At 50.1% G+C, this 15,213-nt stretch overlaps 1 protein-coding gene across 3 annotated transcripts in view; it reads right to left on the bottom strand.

The window, feature by feature from the left end:
• Positions 1-434: 434 nt before the first annotated feature.
• Shmt1 (serine hydroxymethyltransferase 1 (soluble)) overlaps positions 435-15,213 on the bottom strand; it is a 28,745-nt gene continuing 13,966 nt past the window's right edge. For all 3 annotated transcript variants that reach the window (XM_005402277.2, XM_013503178.1, XM_005402276.2), the window contains 8 exons: positions 14,931-15,091; positions 9,368-9,449; positions 8,659-8,871; positions 7,032-7,148; positions 5,099-5,221; positions 2,700-2,816; positions 1,311-1,421; positions 435-940 (listed from right to left, as the gene is read on the bottom strand). In XM_005402277.2, coding sequence (XP_005402334.1) covers positions 768-940; positions 1,311-1,421; positions 2,700-2,816; positions 5,099-5,221; positions 7,032-7,148; positions 8,659-8,871; positions 9,368-9,449; positions 14,931-15,091 — 1,097 coding nt within the window. In that variant the 3' untranslated portion in view covers positions 435-767. The remainder of the gene's footprint in view (positions 941-1,310; positions 1,422-2,699; positions 2,817-5,098; positions 5,222-7,031; positions 7,149-8,658; positions 8,872-9,367; positions 9,450-14,930; positions 15,092-15,213) is intronic.

Here is a 15,213-nt window from a genome sequence, read left to right as displayed (position 1 = left end):
TATGTATCCCACCTGGCCTTGAACTCAAGGCAGTCCTCCTGTTTCAGTCTCCTAAGAGCTGGGATTAGTGGCACCACACCCAGCTAACCATTCCTTTTATAACAGGCTTTCTGGCGTTGAAGATTAAATGCAGGGCCTTGCACATGCTGAGCATGTGCTCTCCTTTGAGTGATACCCCAGCCCTTCACTGTACTGTGAGCTGCTGACAGCAGCTGGGTGCATCTTTACACTTGCTAACTTTAAAGCACAAGGCAGGAGACTCGGAACTACCCCCTGCAGTTGTGAACAGTCCCCATTCAGTGCTCCCTGGGCATCCTACGGGGCGTGAAGCAGGAAGAACGGGCAGCATGTACAGTCTATGAACCTGGGTGTTTCTAACCTGTCACAGCGAGTCGGGAGCCCCGAGAGGACTAAGAACACTGCACTCTAATAGCTTTGCCCTGCACCATTTTGTAAATGATTAAAGCCACTTGGCTACACAGTATTTCATTTTTTCCAGAGTAATTATATATATATGGGTGTTGAGAAAGTTAGATTCAAATTTCAATTCCTTAATAACCTGTCCCAGAACTACTAACAATGGGACTTGGATGAACTTTGATTTGTGAAACCAGAATAGTCTGTAAGACACGCCCCTCGGAAGGGACAGGGCAGCATAAGGCTCTGCCTGGTAGCTCTGTTGTCCCAAGAGGGTACCGGCTCCTTAGCAGGTCCCTGGGCGGTCAGTGTGCATGGCACCGAGGCAGACGCACAGCAGGCTGGCTCCTTCAGAAGCCAGGTAGGCCAGGCAGGGGGAAGAGAGAAGCGAAGCGCTCTACCTCCTCCCGGAGGGCCCACACAGCCTTCTGGTGCTTCTCGTCCCCTGCCAGCTTCTCCTTGAACTCCTTCAGTGTGGCCCTTGAGCCCACGTCGTTCTGAATCTGTAGAGTCAGCTCTATACCTGTGCAGGAGACAGTGAATCCCCTGTGAGCTTGTCGCATGCCAGACACACCAAGGGAGAGGACAGCTGAGCCGGAGCACCACTGCCACAAGCACACCTAGGCTGGGAGTGACTGAGCATGGTGGCCGTCGGTGTTCTCCCTCAGAAGTGATTCTCGTGCGTGGGGTCCCTCAACAGGTGACCCTGGGCAGCACACATTCATAAGCCTCTCAGACAGGAGGAGCTGCTCGAGTGATTTCGTCATCCCCTGTCCCCAGCAATCAGCTTTGGTAGAAATACCCTTTGGTGGTGGTATCTCAGCTATTTGGGTATAGTCAGAAACTTCGTACACACAATAAAATGTGGCATACTTCCAAAATCTTATCCTTACCTTTGTGGATAAAGTATGCTACTTTTTGGAAGTCTTTCTCCAAAAGTCCCCGGGTCGTCAGTGCTGGGGTCCCCAGTCGCAGTCCACTGGGCCTCAGTGCGCTTCGGTCACCTTTAAGACAAACAGGTCTCCATCCCTAGGCTGCACCCAGTGCCCCACCATGGTTACTACACATTTAAAAAGGGATACTTTGGCAGGAAGAATTGGCCTGAGGACCTTTGCTCTATCTTGCCAAAAAAGTACAGCTGACTTAAAAACTCTTTAAGTACAACCAAAAGGTACGAGGAGGCAGGGTCACATTTGGATTACTCCTGGTGGGTTTTTTTGTTGTTGTTTTGTTTTTATCTTTTGGAGACAGGATCTAGCTATGTGGTTCAGGCTGGCCTTGAGCTCACTTTGTAGCCCAGGCTGGCCTCAAACTTGCAACGATTCTCCTGCCTCAGCTCCCAAGTGCTGGGATTACAGGCACACGCCACCACGCCGGCTGTTTTTGTATTTTTAACACTAGCAAGTTTTTAAAGAGAGGAAAAGGAACAGGCTCTGCAGAGTGACTTTGGGCCAAGTGGAAGTAGGAAAGGAAGTGCGCCCTGTAGTGCAAGGGTGAGCCCTGTGTGAGAGAACACTGGCCTGGGTCACTCTGCTTCAACAGAATGCAAAGCAGTGTTCTGTGGTATGGCCCTTTGCAGTTAAACATCTGTGGGGTCTGATATGAGTCAATGGCACTAACACACCGAGAAATGCTACTTGCTTTTTTTCTTTTTTGATTTTTTTTTTTTTTTTTTTTTTTTTGAGACAGGGTCTCATTACGCAGTTCAAACTGGGCTTGAGCTCACTTTGTAGCCCAGGCTGGTCTTGAACTTGCAACGATCCTCCTGCCTCAGCCTCCTGAATGCTGGGATTACAGGCATGCGCCACCACGCCTGGTGCTTCTTTTTTTATTTAATTTAATTTAAATTTTTTTTTTTTTTTCCCCGGTACCGGGAATCGAACTCACGACTTTGCGCTTGCCAGGCAGGCGCTGTGCCACTGAGCTAAATCTCCAGCCCCCTTTTTTTATTTTAAAGAGGAAAAAAAAACTTGGAAAACAAGATAACGGGAGGGTAACAATGATTAACACACTGCGTGTTGTTATTTTTACATAAGTCACTCAGAGTACAAGATACCGGCATTTAATTGTCCAAACAATATTAGCTCCAAACACTCTTTTCAATGAACTAAGAGAAATTAGTAGTATAACTGTCTTTTAGGCTGAGTGTGAAGAAGTTCAGGGTTAGCTCTCCACTGCATATATGTATCCCCCGAAGCCACTTACCTGTATTAGCTACAAGTTTGGTGAGAAGAGACGCAGACAGGGAGGGTGTAGAAAGGAAGACCAAAGAAGAGTCTCACCTGGGCAGGTGTTCTTATTGCAGGCAATAGAACAGGCTTCTAGCACCTTCTCGGCCCTTCCACCATCTGTGCCCTTAGAACGCAGATCCACGAGGATCAAATGGTTGTCAGAGCCACCTGGAAACACAGTTGGACAGAAGGCTGAGCACAGGCCAGGTGGAACCACCTTTCTTCCTGAGAAATGTGGGCGGGGGGCTGGTGGCGGTGGTAAAAAGTCCAGTGCCAAAGAGGTCAGCAAAGTGAGCACTCATCCTGTGACCCAGAATATCCGTTACCCGCAAGAGAAAAGATGCGCCAGGCCCAGGGAGTGGAAAAGAAGGACAGCACACATGTTTAAAGGGGTAGCTAATACACAGGTGGGACGTGAGGCTGCCAGGTAAAATGTTCGGCAGCTTTTGTACCCCAGGCTGCCACGCCCAGGACACAGCATACCGCGGGCCAGAATAGGCTGCCGTGCGTCGTACTGTCTTTACAGTTTCTGGCTTCTCTAATGACCCGGAAATTTCCGAAGTGTCCCCTCGACGTCCACCTTTTTTCCAGCCCTGGGATTGTACTCGGGGTCTCAGATACACTTGGCAAGTGTGCTACCACTGAGCCATACCTCTGGCCTCTTGAACACCAGTCTTAAAGGTGTGAGACCAAAATGCTGTATGTTTTGGACTCAGACTTTCAGATTTCTGGATACTTGCTAGACGTCTCTGGTTGAACATTCAGGGCCTCTGGGTCTTTCCGTCGGAACGTTCATTAAGCCCATATGTGGACCTGAGACAGCCGTGTTTTCACCTGGGCCATGGCCTAAACTGCAGGGGTGATTTCAAGGGTACCGGTGAGCTGAGTCAGCAGCTTAACTCTGGAGCCCCACAGCTGAGTCCGCTGACCTGCCATGTGGCATTTGTCAGGCAGCTCAACATTCTGGAACTGCAAGTGTCCATTATGAAAAAAGTCAATATTCACAGAGCTGTGATGATATTTATCCAAGACACTGCATGTAAGCTGGGCCTGGTAGCACAGAACACTAATCGCAGCACTCAGGAGGATGAGACAGGAGGATCACCACGAGTTCAAGGCCAGCCTGGGCTACAAAGGGAGTTCAAGGCCAGCCTGAACTACATAGTGAGAACCTCAAAAAACAAAACAAAGAAACAAAAAACTGCACGCAGTGCTTGGTACAAGTGAGTATTCATAGCCATTACCTGCTTCACCATCTGCATCGTGTCCGCAGAGAACAGTGTGAACACAGCGGCACCATGGGGAGAGGACAGGCCCGGGGTGCAGAAAGGAAACTGCTGGGAGCTCCAGCATGCGGGCTGCCTTGCAGTGCCCGTGGTGAAAAGGAACAGGGACCGGTTCCTGAATCCTCAGTGGCAGTTCCCAGACCAGCACCACCGAGGAGCTGGTTAGCAGTGCAGCGCCCACCCAGGAGGTGCATCAGACGCTGTTTCCATAGGGTCCCCAGGGAATCCCTTTCATAGCCACATCTGAGAGACAGTGACATAAGCGACCGTAAAGGTCACGGTCCACACTGGGACTCCCAGAGCTTTATTGTTTAAAGATGTGAAGGACGGAGAAGAGGAAAGGAAGAAGACAGAAGAGAGTGCTACCCAGGACCTCTGAGAAGATGGCATCTGCCCAGCCCCTGCTAGCTCTGCTGCTCCTGGACATAAAGCTGGGTGGGAGTGCCATTCCTCAGACTGGGGCGGGGTACTGCCACCTCTACAGGGTGAGGGGCAGGGTGCTGGGGGAAGCTCTCAAGCGATCCCAGGAGCCCTTCCTGGACCACCTCTGCTACACACATGGCGGCTGTGGGAAAGCCAACTTTCCTCATAAAATGGCATCTGCAAAAAAATACTGTCCTCCCTGGAGGTACCGGCAATGCCTAGGAGGCAAATGGCGGCCCTGGAGCGGGGGTGTCCCCTGGAACGTGCCGCTTGCTCACAGGCAATAGCTCCAATGCGGTTTATATTAGAGCAAATAGGGCTCTACAAAGTCAACTACCAGGGAAATGCAGCCAACATGCCCTCGAACCCTGAGCTCAGACCATACTTCAGAAGGTCCTGGCTCTGTCACCTACCAGGCATGTTATGATTATAGCCTCACCTCTCAGGTGAGCCCTTGGTACATCATCTTCACACTGGGTAACAAATGGCAGCTACTACGACTGTCACGTTTGGCCTCCCCAGGGGCCAGCTGGTACGGCATGAAGGGAGAAGCCACGAAGGAGGCTGTCCAGCCAAGGGCACGCTGACCTACTCCAGCGGTGCCTTGAGTTGTGGCAGCAGTGGCAGTGCCCACAACCACTACCCTCCGGGCCACATCCTGACCAGAGGAATTAAGGGCAAGGGTTTAGTGTATCTACCTGTAAGGACCGCAGGTGTACCCATCACCATGTGCACTTATACCTGTGACAATTTTATAACCCAGCTCTGTAAGGGCCTCAGACAGAGCTCTGCAGTTGGCCACCACCTGGAGCTGATAGACTTTGAATTCTGTAGTCATGGCTTGCTTCAGGGCCACAGCAATTCCTGGACAGGGAGACAGTGGATCAGGGAGGCAAGATCAAATATAAAGGTAGTGAATCAAAAGCATCTCTTGTTTCCACTCATGCTTCCTTGCTTTTGCAGTGTCACCCAAGGGGTATGGATTACATTTTCTCCAAAAATAGTTTTTTTAGTGGGGCTAGGGGTGGAAGCCAGGGCTTTGCATGTGCTAGGCACATACCTTACCATGGAGGCACAACGCCAGCCCCATTTCTTACTTCACAGTTACCTCGAGCGTCAGTTGGACAGCCCATCTGTTTACATGTCATTTCAACCAGTTAATTCTTGTATTGAATAAATTTGGTAAAATTATTGTTTCTAGGTTTCCTGTTATAAAAATTAATGAAAAATGTATGCAATTTTTGGTTACCCTTTATTTAAGTAATCGGACTGCTAAGTGGTTAACCCTGCCATTACCTGGCTAAACGTGCAGGCTTCCAGAGGCCTCTCTCAAGTCTTTTTCTGAGGTAACCTTCCTTCAGGCACGGAAGTTCAGTGCTATAAGACCACCACAAGAAACCGGCTAAGCACGACGGACTTTATACTGTAGTGCTTTTTAAGCCTGATATGTGAAAATGGTTACTTAAATGCTCAAAAAGCTCATGTTTAGATGTCCAGTCATGCAGATTTCTCAGGTCCAAAGCCTTGTTCTATTCATGCATTCGGTCTTGAGGACTGCTTTCCTAATGGGATATAAAAAATGAAACTTTATAGCTGGGTGTGGTTGTGCATGCCTATAATCCCAGCACTCTGAGACGCAGGACGTTTGCAAATTCAAGCCCAGCCTGGACAACTTAGTGAGACCAGCTTAACATTAAAAAAAAAAAAAAATAGAAAATACTGGGATGAAAATACTGGGGATGTCTATCAGTGTGAAGATCCTGAGCATGATCCCCAGTACGGGATGGGAGGGGGAGGGAGAAACAACGAGGAAACGGAAGCTTGTCCAAAATCCACGCACATGAATGTAGGCACTGAGTCCCCAGGGGACGTGTGAGGGGAGAACTGGCGAGGCCCACGGCGGTCTGCACACTGGGGCTCAGCGTTCCATGTGGAAGGAGCTGTGGATGCTGAGCGTAGGCCACAGTGGGAGAACCCAAAAAACCTTCCTAAGGCCTTCTGGGAGCCCTCAGGCCCAAGACCCTGACAACGGCCACTGGCTCCCTCTCCTTAGGAACTACTCACGGAGAAGCCACGTCTCGTCCTGAGCACTTCAAAATGAGTGCTTCCACTCCACTGCAAAAGGGCAGTGGGTAGCTCTGAGACTATCACAGGTGTCCTAAACCACCTGTTCAAATACAAGAACGGAATCAACGAGAGTCAGCCGGGCAGCCCCGGAACTGGGCCCAGCAGGCAGGGTCAGACGCGGCGCCTCCACCTCCACAGGCAGGGGCCATCAAGGAGCAGCAGCTCATCATTCAGGACTCGAACCCTAGTCTTTCTCACCCTTTGTTATGCCCTTGTCTATGTGATTTCATCTGTTTTCCAAAGAGGTCCTTGCGTCCTTTACAAAGCCCGGACTGATCTAGTTTCCCCGACGGTGGTCATACCAGTGCAGCAGACACCACTTCCTTCCTGGCCCCACCAATTTCAACCACTTTCCATTTCTTCTGTGTTAGCATCTCCTGGACAGAGATCATCCCTTAAGTTTCTTCCCTAGTATGGAAGTCCCAGCACAGGCTTTGAAGGACAGGTGAGATGGAAATTAGGAACCAAGGGATGACTACCAGACTGCAAATGGCCACTGTGGCTGAAGGTATACCGATTGCTACCCGAGAGCTCGGTGACTCTTTACCAGCAATGGCATGGTTGTGGGGACCTCCCTGGAGGCCTGGGAACACAGCAGAATTGATGAGCGACTCCAGATTGTACATAATCTCCTTGCCAGTCTTGGGATCCACGCTGCGCACTCCTGGTGGAAAAAAACATCAGACTGTGGTCCTGAGGCTGCCGTCTGTTTTCTCCCTATTAGGACTCCAGCCCTGACTGGCTGTGGGGTGTTTGCTTCCTGACAGACATCTTGTTTGCACAGATGGATGACTCTGGCTGGAACACTGATTTCAGTACCTCCACTGTCTACCTGCCCTTGCTGATGGCGTCTTTTTTTAACAACATATGATCATAATGTGGCTTTAGTGAGGCCCTGAAACTGAAAGGTCAGAAATCCCCTTTCATGAGACTGTAACAAATCATATGCCTTGGGGATCTTCCTTACCGAAGTGTCCAGGGTGATGACTTGATGGAGACTTTGCCCAAACAGCTAGTTAGGGGAAGAAGGTTTCTTTCTGAGAAATTGCTTAAATGGTCAGTAATGATAACTATAGTTCAATAATAAGAAATGCTGATATCTATACAGAACTTCTTGTGAAGCAAGAACTCTTCTACATATTTTATGAAAATTCATTTCAGCCCAAATAACAGTCCAGAGTGCTATTATTACCATAGACCCCACTCTGGAGGTAAGGAAAGGAGGCCCAGAAAAGCTGCTCAGAAAGCTCAAGATCAGGCAGTGAGCAACAGAACTAGTCTCTGCTCAGGTCGGATGCTTTCCATCAGCTGGCCCTGGGTCCAGTGAATCCCATTCACACCCAATGGGAAACCCCAAATGTCTCCTCGGCAGATGGAAATGGCTGCCTGACTCAGAAAAGTCCACCCAGCTGAAGGAAGTTGTCCAAAGAGCTCAAAGGCCACAGGTCACTCGGATGCTGAGTAGGTATCTGGCTGGGTTTAGCCCTGGCCAGGAAAGGCAAGGAGACCAGTATCAAAGCTGACAGTAATGCTGAGTCAAAGTTGGGGCATCAGATATCAGCATGCGCTTGGCTAAATGATGATCTGACCCCTAATGTGGCTTTCCAAGGCGTGGGAATCCCAAAAAAGGGTCCTGAGCATCTACATGTGCGCTTGTAAAGTACTGGACAGAGAAATTCCTTACTAAAATGATTATGCTCTATTAAGATTTATACATCAGTGTCTTAAGTTCGATCACTGAGACCTGCTCTTGAGAAACACGCTGTACCACGCACAGTAAAGTCACCAAAGTAATGCTGCTCCCTGGAGTCTCCTGATAGCCCCCAGCCTACCACGCACATCTTCCTTTTGTTCAAACATCTACTTCTTGTGGAGACAGTTGAGTAAAAGGACACTGGCAACCGGCACTGTTCCAACACACAGTGGTTGCTAATTCCCTTTCTGGTTTTCTAGCACGTGGATATACAGAAATGAGGCCAGAGCTGCGGCCTTCTAGATCTTTCCTATAAAGTCCATCATTGCTCCTACCTAAGTAGCTCTTGTAGGCAACTGAATCTTAGTATTTTCAAGAAATCCCAGGTTAGATTTGTTACCTCGCTTCCTCAACCAAACCTGAAACCACAGGAGAAATGTCAGCCCCAGCACACATCTGTCCCCAGCACCTGGGAGCTCACCTTTCCTGTAGAAGATCATGCCAGCACGGCAGCCTCTCAGGGTCTTGTGGGTTGTGGTGGTCACCACGTGGCAGTGCTCAAAAGGGGAGGGCACCACGCCGGCTGCCACCAGCCCACTGATGTGCGCCATGTCTGCCATGAGGTATGCTCCGTTCTCATCCGCAATCTCCCGCAGACGTGCGTAGTCCAGGTTTCGAGAGTAGCAGCTGGTTCCTGGGACAGAGGAGGCGACACGGTAGTCAGAGATGTGCAGGGCGGCCGAGCCGGCCTCAGTGCATCTTCCTTCCCTGCAGAGTGGGCTCCGGACGGCAGATCTGAAGTCCCAGAGATTACCCCCCGAAAATATCTGCAGACAGAAATAGAAACCGCCCTCAAAAAACATGTCTGTGCTGCAGACAATGCCTCTGATCTGCCGCTTCAGGGTCATGGAGGTTCAGATGGCTCGTAACTATTATTACCAACCCCAGTGGGTTGGGAGGGATTTGTTTCTAAGTGCTGCTCAGAGGACAGCTCAGCATCATTCTGCCATGCACTAATGGTGGCAAACAGAGCTACGTGTTTTAAGAAAAAAGAATGTATTTTGACCTGAGCCCAGCTGTGCACGGCAGAAACTAGCAATGCCACAGGATAGGGAGGGACCGTCTGCACACTCTCCTCTATGGAGGCACAGGCTGCTGCAAATAAGGCCGCCTGCTGCCTTGCTCCTCACCGGCAATGATCAGCTTTGGGTGGAAGAGGCGGGCATTCTCCTCCAGCTGGTCGTAGTTGATGTAGCCAGTGTCTGGATACACCTGCGGCGTCAGAGACACAGATTTAGCTACTTCCTCTAGCCAGCAATGCCTCCTGCCTGCCCACATGAACCCGCCCCACCTACTCCAACAGCAGGTGCGATGTCCCAACCAGGCCCGGAAACTGAGGCAGGGCATAGTGTATCTAGCCTGCCCAAGGGGTGAAGGCAACCCAGGGGTGCTCACATCCCCGGGATGCTCTCAGGGCCCTCACAGGGAGAAGGGAGCCCTACCCTTGGGTGACAGCCCTTGATGAAGAGAAACCAAAGCCCTGACAGAGAAAAAAGATGCAACCAACTGGCTCTACAGCCCAAAAACACTGTTACCTTCAGAAATGAGACAAAACTGTCTGCTAACACCACTTCTTTTCCAAGTACCGTGAGGCAAGAAAAAGGAATAAATGGTGAAGATTAGGACAGAAGGGAAAAAACTGACAAGACATACAGACAGCGTTATTGTATACTTAGAAAATCCAGAAGAGTCTAGAGGCAAACTATTAGAATGAGTACGTGAAATTAGCAAGGTCCTTCAGCACAGCATCAAAATAAAAAAATCGCCAGCATTCAGAAGGCTGAGGCAGGAGGATCACTGTGAGTTCAAGACCAGCTGGGGGTACAAACTGAGTTCGAGACCAGCTTGAACTGCAGAGTGAGACCCCACCTCAAAAAAAAAAAAAAAAAAAAAAAATCCAGCTGGGTTACTATGTAGCTCGGGGATAGAGCACATGCTTAGTATGCACTAGGCCCATGGTGGCAAACCCATGGCACACATCCCACAGCAGGCTGTTTGCATCACTGAAAGCTCTAGAAGGTTTGCTAAGGCCTTGCAGTTCATCCTCACCACCTCAATACCCAAAGCCAAAATCCAATTATCTATGTGCGTATAAGCCATTTAAAAAAAGATAATGAAGCCCCAGATCCCAATTCTTGGGATGCTGAGGCAGTAGGATCGCAAGTCGGAGGCCAGCCTGGGCTATATGGTGAGACCTTGTATCTCAAAAAACTAAAAAGAAAAAGAAATGAAAATGGAATTTTAATATTATTATGTGTCAAAACCCCAAAAATACTTAATAAAAGATGTACAAGACCACGGCGTAGAACATTACTGAGAGAAATTTTAAGGCAACTAAGGCCGTGCATGTACAACAGCAGACGATGTGCGTGGTGGAGCGGAAGAAAGCCCGGGAACAGGGGACAGGCCACCCGGTGGGAGTCAGGGCTGACCCCGCAGGCAGTGGGGCGAGGACGGCCTCTGTAACAAATGGCTCAGTCACGGGTCTCCATGGGGGGAAACGATATCTCGGTGCCACCACACACACAGCCCAGTTCCTGATCTGACAGCCTCACTTCTGAGTGTACTCCTAAGGACTCGGAGTCAGTTCGTCCAAGACACCTCTGCACTCCCACGCTCCCTGCAGCACTGCTCGCAGCACGCGGGATGCGGAAGCAGCACATGCTCACCAAGCAGTGAGTGGGTTTTAAAAAATGGCGCACACACAGTGGCTGAGGTCCCTTAAAGCAGCTCCACCTTAAAAAATGGAAACCCTGTCATTTATCTGAGACACCACAGATACACCTTTAAGACATTATGATACACAAAATAAGCCAAAGGACAAAAACCACATGCTGTCACATATATGTGGGATCGAAAGTAAGTGAACTCAAGAAGCAGAGAATGGTGCTGAGTCCCGGCACCAAAAAAAGGCTGGGAGGAGAGCGTGGGGAGATGTCAGTCAGAGGGTGCGAATTTTCAGTTAGGAAGAAGTGGTGTTTTACGGATGGGTACGGTGATTAAAGTGACTCCGTCATTCTCTGTGCCTATATGTATCATAACAGTACCATGGACTTCATGGTTATGCCATAATTTGTCAAAAATTTAAATAAAAATTTAACAAATCAATTCCAGATGGATTGTAGATCTAAACGTGAATATAAAATCTTGCTTTCTTTGACAGTGTGAGGGGCGGAACCCAGGCCTCACACAATCTAGGCCAACACTCTGCCACTAAGCGGCACGCCCAGCCCCAAATAACATTTCTTTCTTCACAGTACAGTCTTCATTAAGTTTGGCTCATCAGAATTATGTTAAAGCACATAGGTGAAGGAGAAGCGGACATCATCATAGGGGATCACTGCAGAGAAACCCCTGGCGCCTGGGATGGAGGGAGCCTCAGGACAGGAGGCTCTGAGAGAAACTCCGTGTTCTGTAGCCCCACCCCCAGAGTTCCTTCTCATCTGCTTGGCCCTGCCAAATCCACCAGCACACACGGAGTGGGAGGTTCCAGGCTTGACACTCATCATCAAAAAAAGCAAGTAGTTGTAACCCAGCACAATCAGAGGGAGGCTGTGTGCAAGGCTGTAGGCACTGAGACGTTCTCTGAATCAATCTGACAGACCCTTTGCGGTTTCGTTTTGTTTCAAGGATATGGCTCTTTCTTGGACACCCAACGCTGGCAAAGAAGAAGTTATCCAGATGAGATATCAGCACTTGACTAAAAATAAAAGGCAGTCACTGGGCACATGGCACATGTCATCTACTGGGGAGGCTGAGGCAGGACTACCCAGAAGTTCAAGGCAGCTTGGGCAACATAGTGAGACCCTGCCTCAACAATAAAAAAGGTGGAGGGGCTGGGGATTTAGCTCAGCGGCAAAAGCACCTGCCTGGCAAGCGCAAGGTCATGAGTTCGGTTCCTGGTACCGGAGAAAAACCAAAAAAAAAAAAAACAATAAAAAAGGTGGGATCTGGGATGTAGCTCAGTGGTGGAGTGTCTGCCCAGCATGTGTGAGGCCCTAGGTTCTAGCTCCAGTACCACAAAAAGAAAAAAAAGATATAATTCTTTTAAAAAGTCTTTAAAGCAATAAATTACAAAAAAAAAAAGTTTTTCCTCTCTCCATCTTCGCTTTTTAAACTTGTAAGGCTTTCAAAGTTTTTATTAATGTTTTAAATCTTAAAAATTAGACAAAACAGGTCCTGGGCATTTATGAACAAACTGTGGTAGGCTGGGTGAGGTGGCACATGCCTGTTCTCAGGCACTTGGAAGGCAGAGGCAGGAGGATCACAAGTTTGAGGCCAGTAACTTACGGAGACCCTGGCTAAAAAAAAAAAAAGCTGGGGCCATGGCTCAGTGGAGAGCTTTAGTCTACCATGCATGAAGTCCTGAGTTTAATCCCCAGCACTATGAACAGAAGCTGGTGGGGCCAGGGCAGAGGACGGGGGCAGAAAGGGAGTCTTTCTGAAGTCCCTAGAGCCAGGGCGAGGGGAGGGTTCTCCAGTCATAGAGGATGGGAGCAGGGTGGCTAAAAGCAGTGACAGCAGGCCATGACTGCTGCTGCTCCACAGAGACACGCACACCTGGCTGTGCACTGCACAGCTGCCGGGAGCCTCGGAGAGCGGGGCTGGGCCTAAAGGTCCGCAGCGGGAGGCAGAGTGGGGAAAGGCCGGGCAAGGAAGCTACCCAGAGATGCTGGCTGTGAAAGACGCGGCCCGGGTGAGTGCTCCTGCTGAGGGGCAGAGAGCTGCGCGCGGCCGTAAGCCCCGGCTCTGTAGCTCAAGCTGCCCAGGGTCCCAGATCCCGCCTCTCCATCCTTCCACAGCCTGCCTGCCACAGTGTGGCCCCCATTGTGTCCAGTGGCTGCATCTGCACAGCCCAAGATGGGGGTGGCTGCAGGCAGCCGGAGCACAGACGCTCCTCCTCATGCCTGGAAATCTTCTTCAGGAGTACAGCAAACATGACACTGCCTAAGACCTCGTCGCGGACTTCAGAGAACAAGTCAATAATTACCCTCTGCTGGAATTCTTCCAATGGCGAAAGAAATGGTAGGGATAGGCTTTTATGTTCTAAGTCCAAAGGCAAGTGTTTTCTTACTGCTGTCACGTGTTTAAAAGTCCAGCTTCAAGCCCGCTGTGGCCAATGGGGAGAGCTGTGGTTAGAAACACCCAGGCTTTCCAGGAAAACAAGTGAGAGTCACATGCATGAAAAAAGCGTACCAACAAAAAGCCTGACTAACCGGGATGCAGACTGAGAAAATAGGGTGGGACAGAGACCACAGCAGGCCGACACGAACACTGGCTTGATCTTCTAGACACAAGAAATTCCATCTCCAGGCTTTAGCTGTGGGACTCACCTCTCCCTGTTCTCATGGTAGCACACAAAGGACAACAAGAAACATTGCACTGGACGACAAGGGACAGGAGAAGATCATTCCTGGGTGCTGGAAAGAACACAACACTGGCAGCCAAGGTGGCACAAGCCTGGGGCACTCAGGAGGCTGAGGCAGGAGGATCACCACGAGTTTGGGCCAGCCTGGGCTACGCAGTGAGTTCAAGGCCAGCCTGAACTATATAGTGAGACCCTGTCTCAGAAAAAAATATAAAGACAAAACCACAAAACCCAGTCACAAAAACAAGCAAAGGACACAACACTGGATAATAAAAACATGCACGTTATCTCTTCTTGCCATCATTCTTAGCCTGTGTTTATTTACTGATTTCTTTCAATACTGGGTATTGAACCCAGGGCCCTGCACTGAGCTACATGCCTAGTTGTTTTTAAATTATTTTGAGACAGGTCTTACCGAGTTGCTAAATTGCCCAGGCTGGGCTCAAACTTGTAATCCTCCTGCCTCAGCCTCCAAAGAGTGCTCGGATTACAGGCACATACGACACCTGGCTCATTCTGTTTTGTTTTGTTTTGTTTTGGTACCAGGAATCAAACTTGTGACCTCGCACTTGCTAGGCAGGGACTGTGCCGCTGAGCTATGTCCCCAGCCCCTTCATCCTGTTTTTATAGACAAACCACTAAGCCTCATATGAGCTCTTGCAGCTTATGTTCACAAAGACTTCACTTTATATAAACAGGGGACCCTACCAAAAAAATCTGGCCAAGGCCCTGCACACCCTAGAGGCAGTCAAGGGTACTGGCTATGATGGCACTCTCCACTGCTGGGCACACGGGGGTGCCGCCCGTGGTTGGCGAGGACTGGTCCGTGCAGCGGCAGTGGGAACGGGTGGCAGGGGCCGGCTCTAAGTGGGCTGTGGAGGTCTGTGACTACTGATGGCCAAGTGGCTGGTCCTGGTGCTACAGCCGAGGAAGCTGCTGTCCTTGTAACTGCTGGCCTACAGCGGCCCGGCGACGTAGCGCTGGGTGGCAGCTGTGACTGGGGGTCTGGCTGTGGCTGACCTGATTGCTAGCAGTTGTATTCTGGTTGTTGCCCCATGGGGTGGGTGACTACCACTCTGCTGGCCTGGACCTTCTCAGCTGTAGCCTCCTCCGCTGTAGCCTCTCCTGAGTCCCTCATCTCTCCACCCAGCTGTCCCTAGCGAGCCCTGAGAGTCTGAGGGGTCACCAGGGCAAGGAAATGAGAAATGACGCAAGGCAGGGATGCCTACAGCACAACACAAGCAGAATGACTTCTCCTGGCAGGCACAGCCAGGCAGCAGAGGTTTCTGATGAAAGCAAGGCTGTGGAGAGGAACAGTCTCTTACCTTATAGGGCATAGATTCAAAGAAGATGGATGTAGCAGAGATTTTCTTCTTGTCTGTCATGAATCCATGGGTCAGATGGCCCCCATCAGGCAGGTCCAGGCCCATGATGCGCCCGTGAGGCTCCACCAGCGCAGTGTACACTGCGAAGTTTGCAGGGGAGCCTGAAATGGGGAAGCCGAAGGTGCCACAGTTATTTCCACGCATAAGACACAGTGTGAGGCGCGGGACGTGGTCCCTAGCTGATCACCAGTAGTAGTGAGGACCTGTCTGGCCATCATGACTT

This window comes from Chinchilla lanigera, unplaced genomic scaffold (genome assembly GCF_000276665.1).
Source record: "Chinchilla lanigera isolate Chin_1 unplaced genomic scaffold, ChiLan1.0 scaffold00077, whole genome shotgun sequence".
NCBI lineage: Eukaryota > Metazoa > Chordata > Mammalia > Rodentia > Chinchillidae > Chinchilla > Chinchilla lanigera.
Note: the sequence above shows the minus strand (reverse complement) of the source record. Positions and strands in the feature narration are given on the sequence as shown.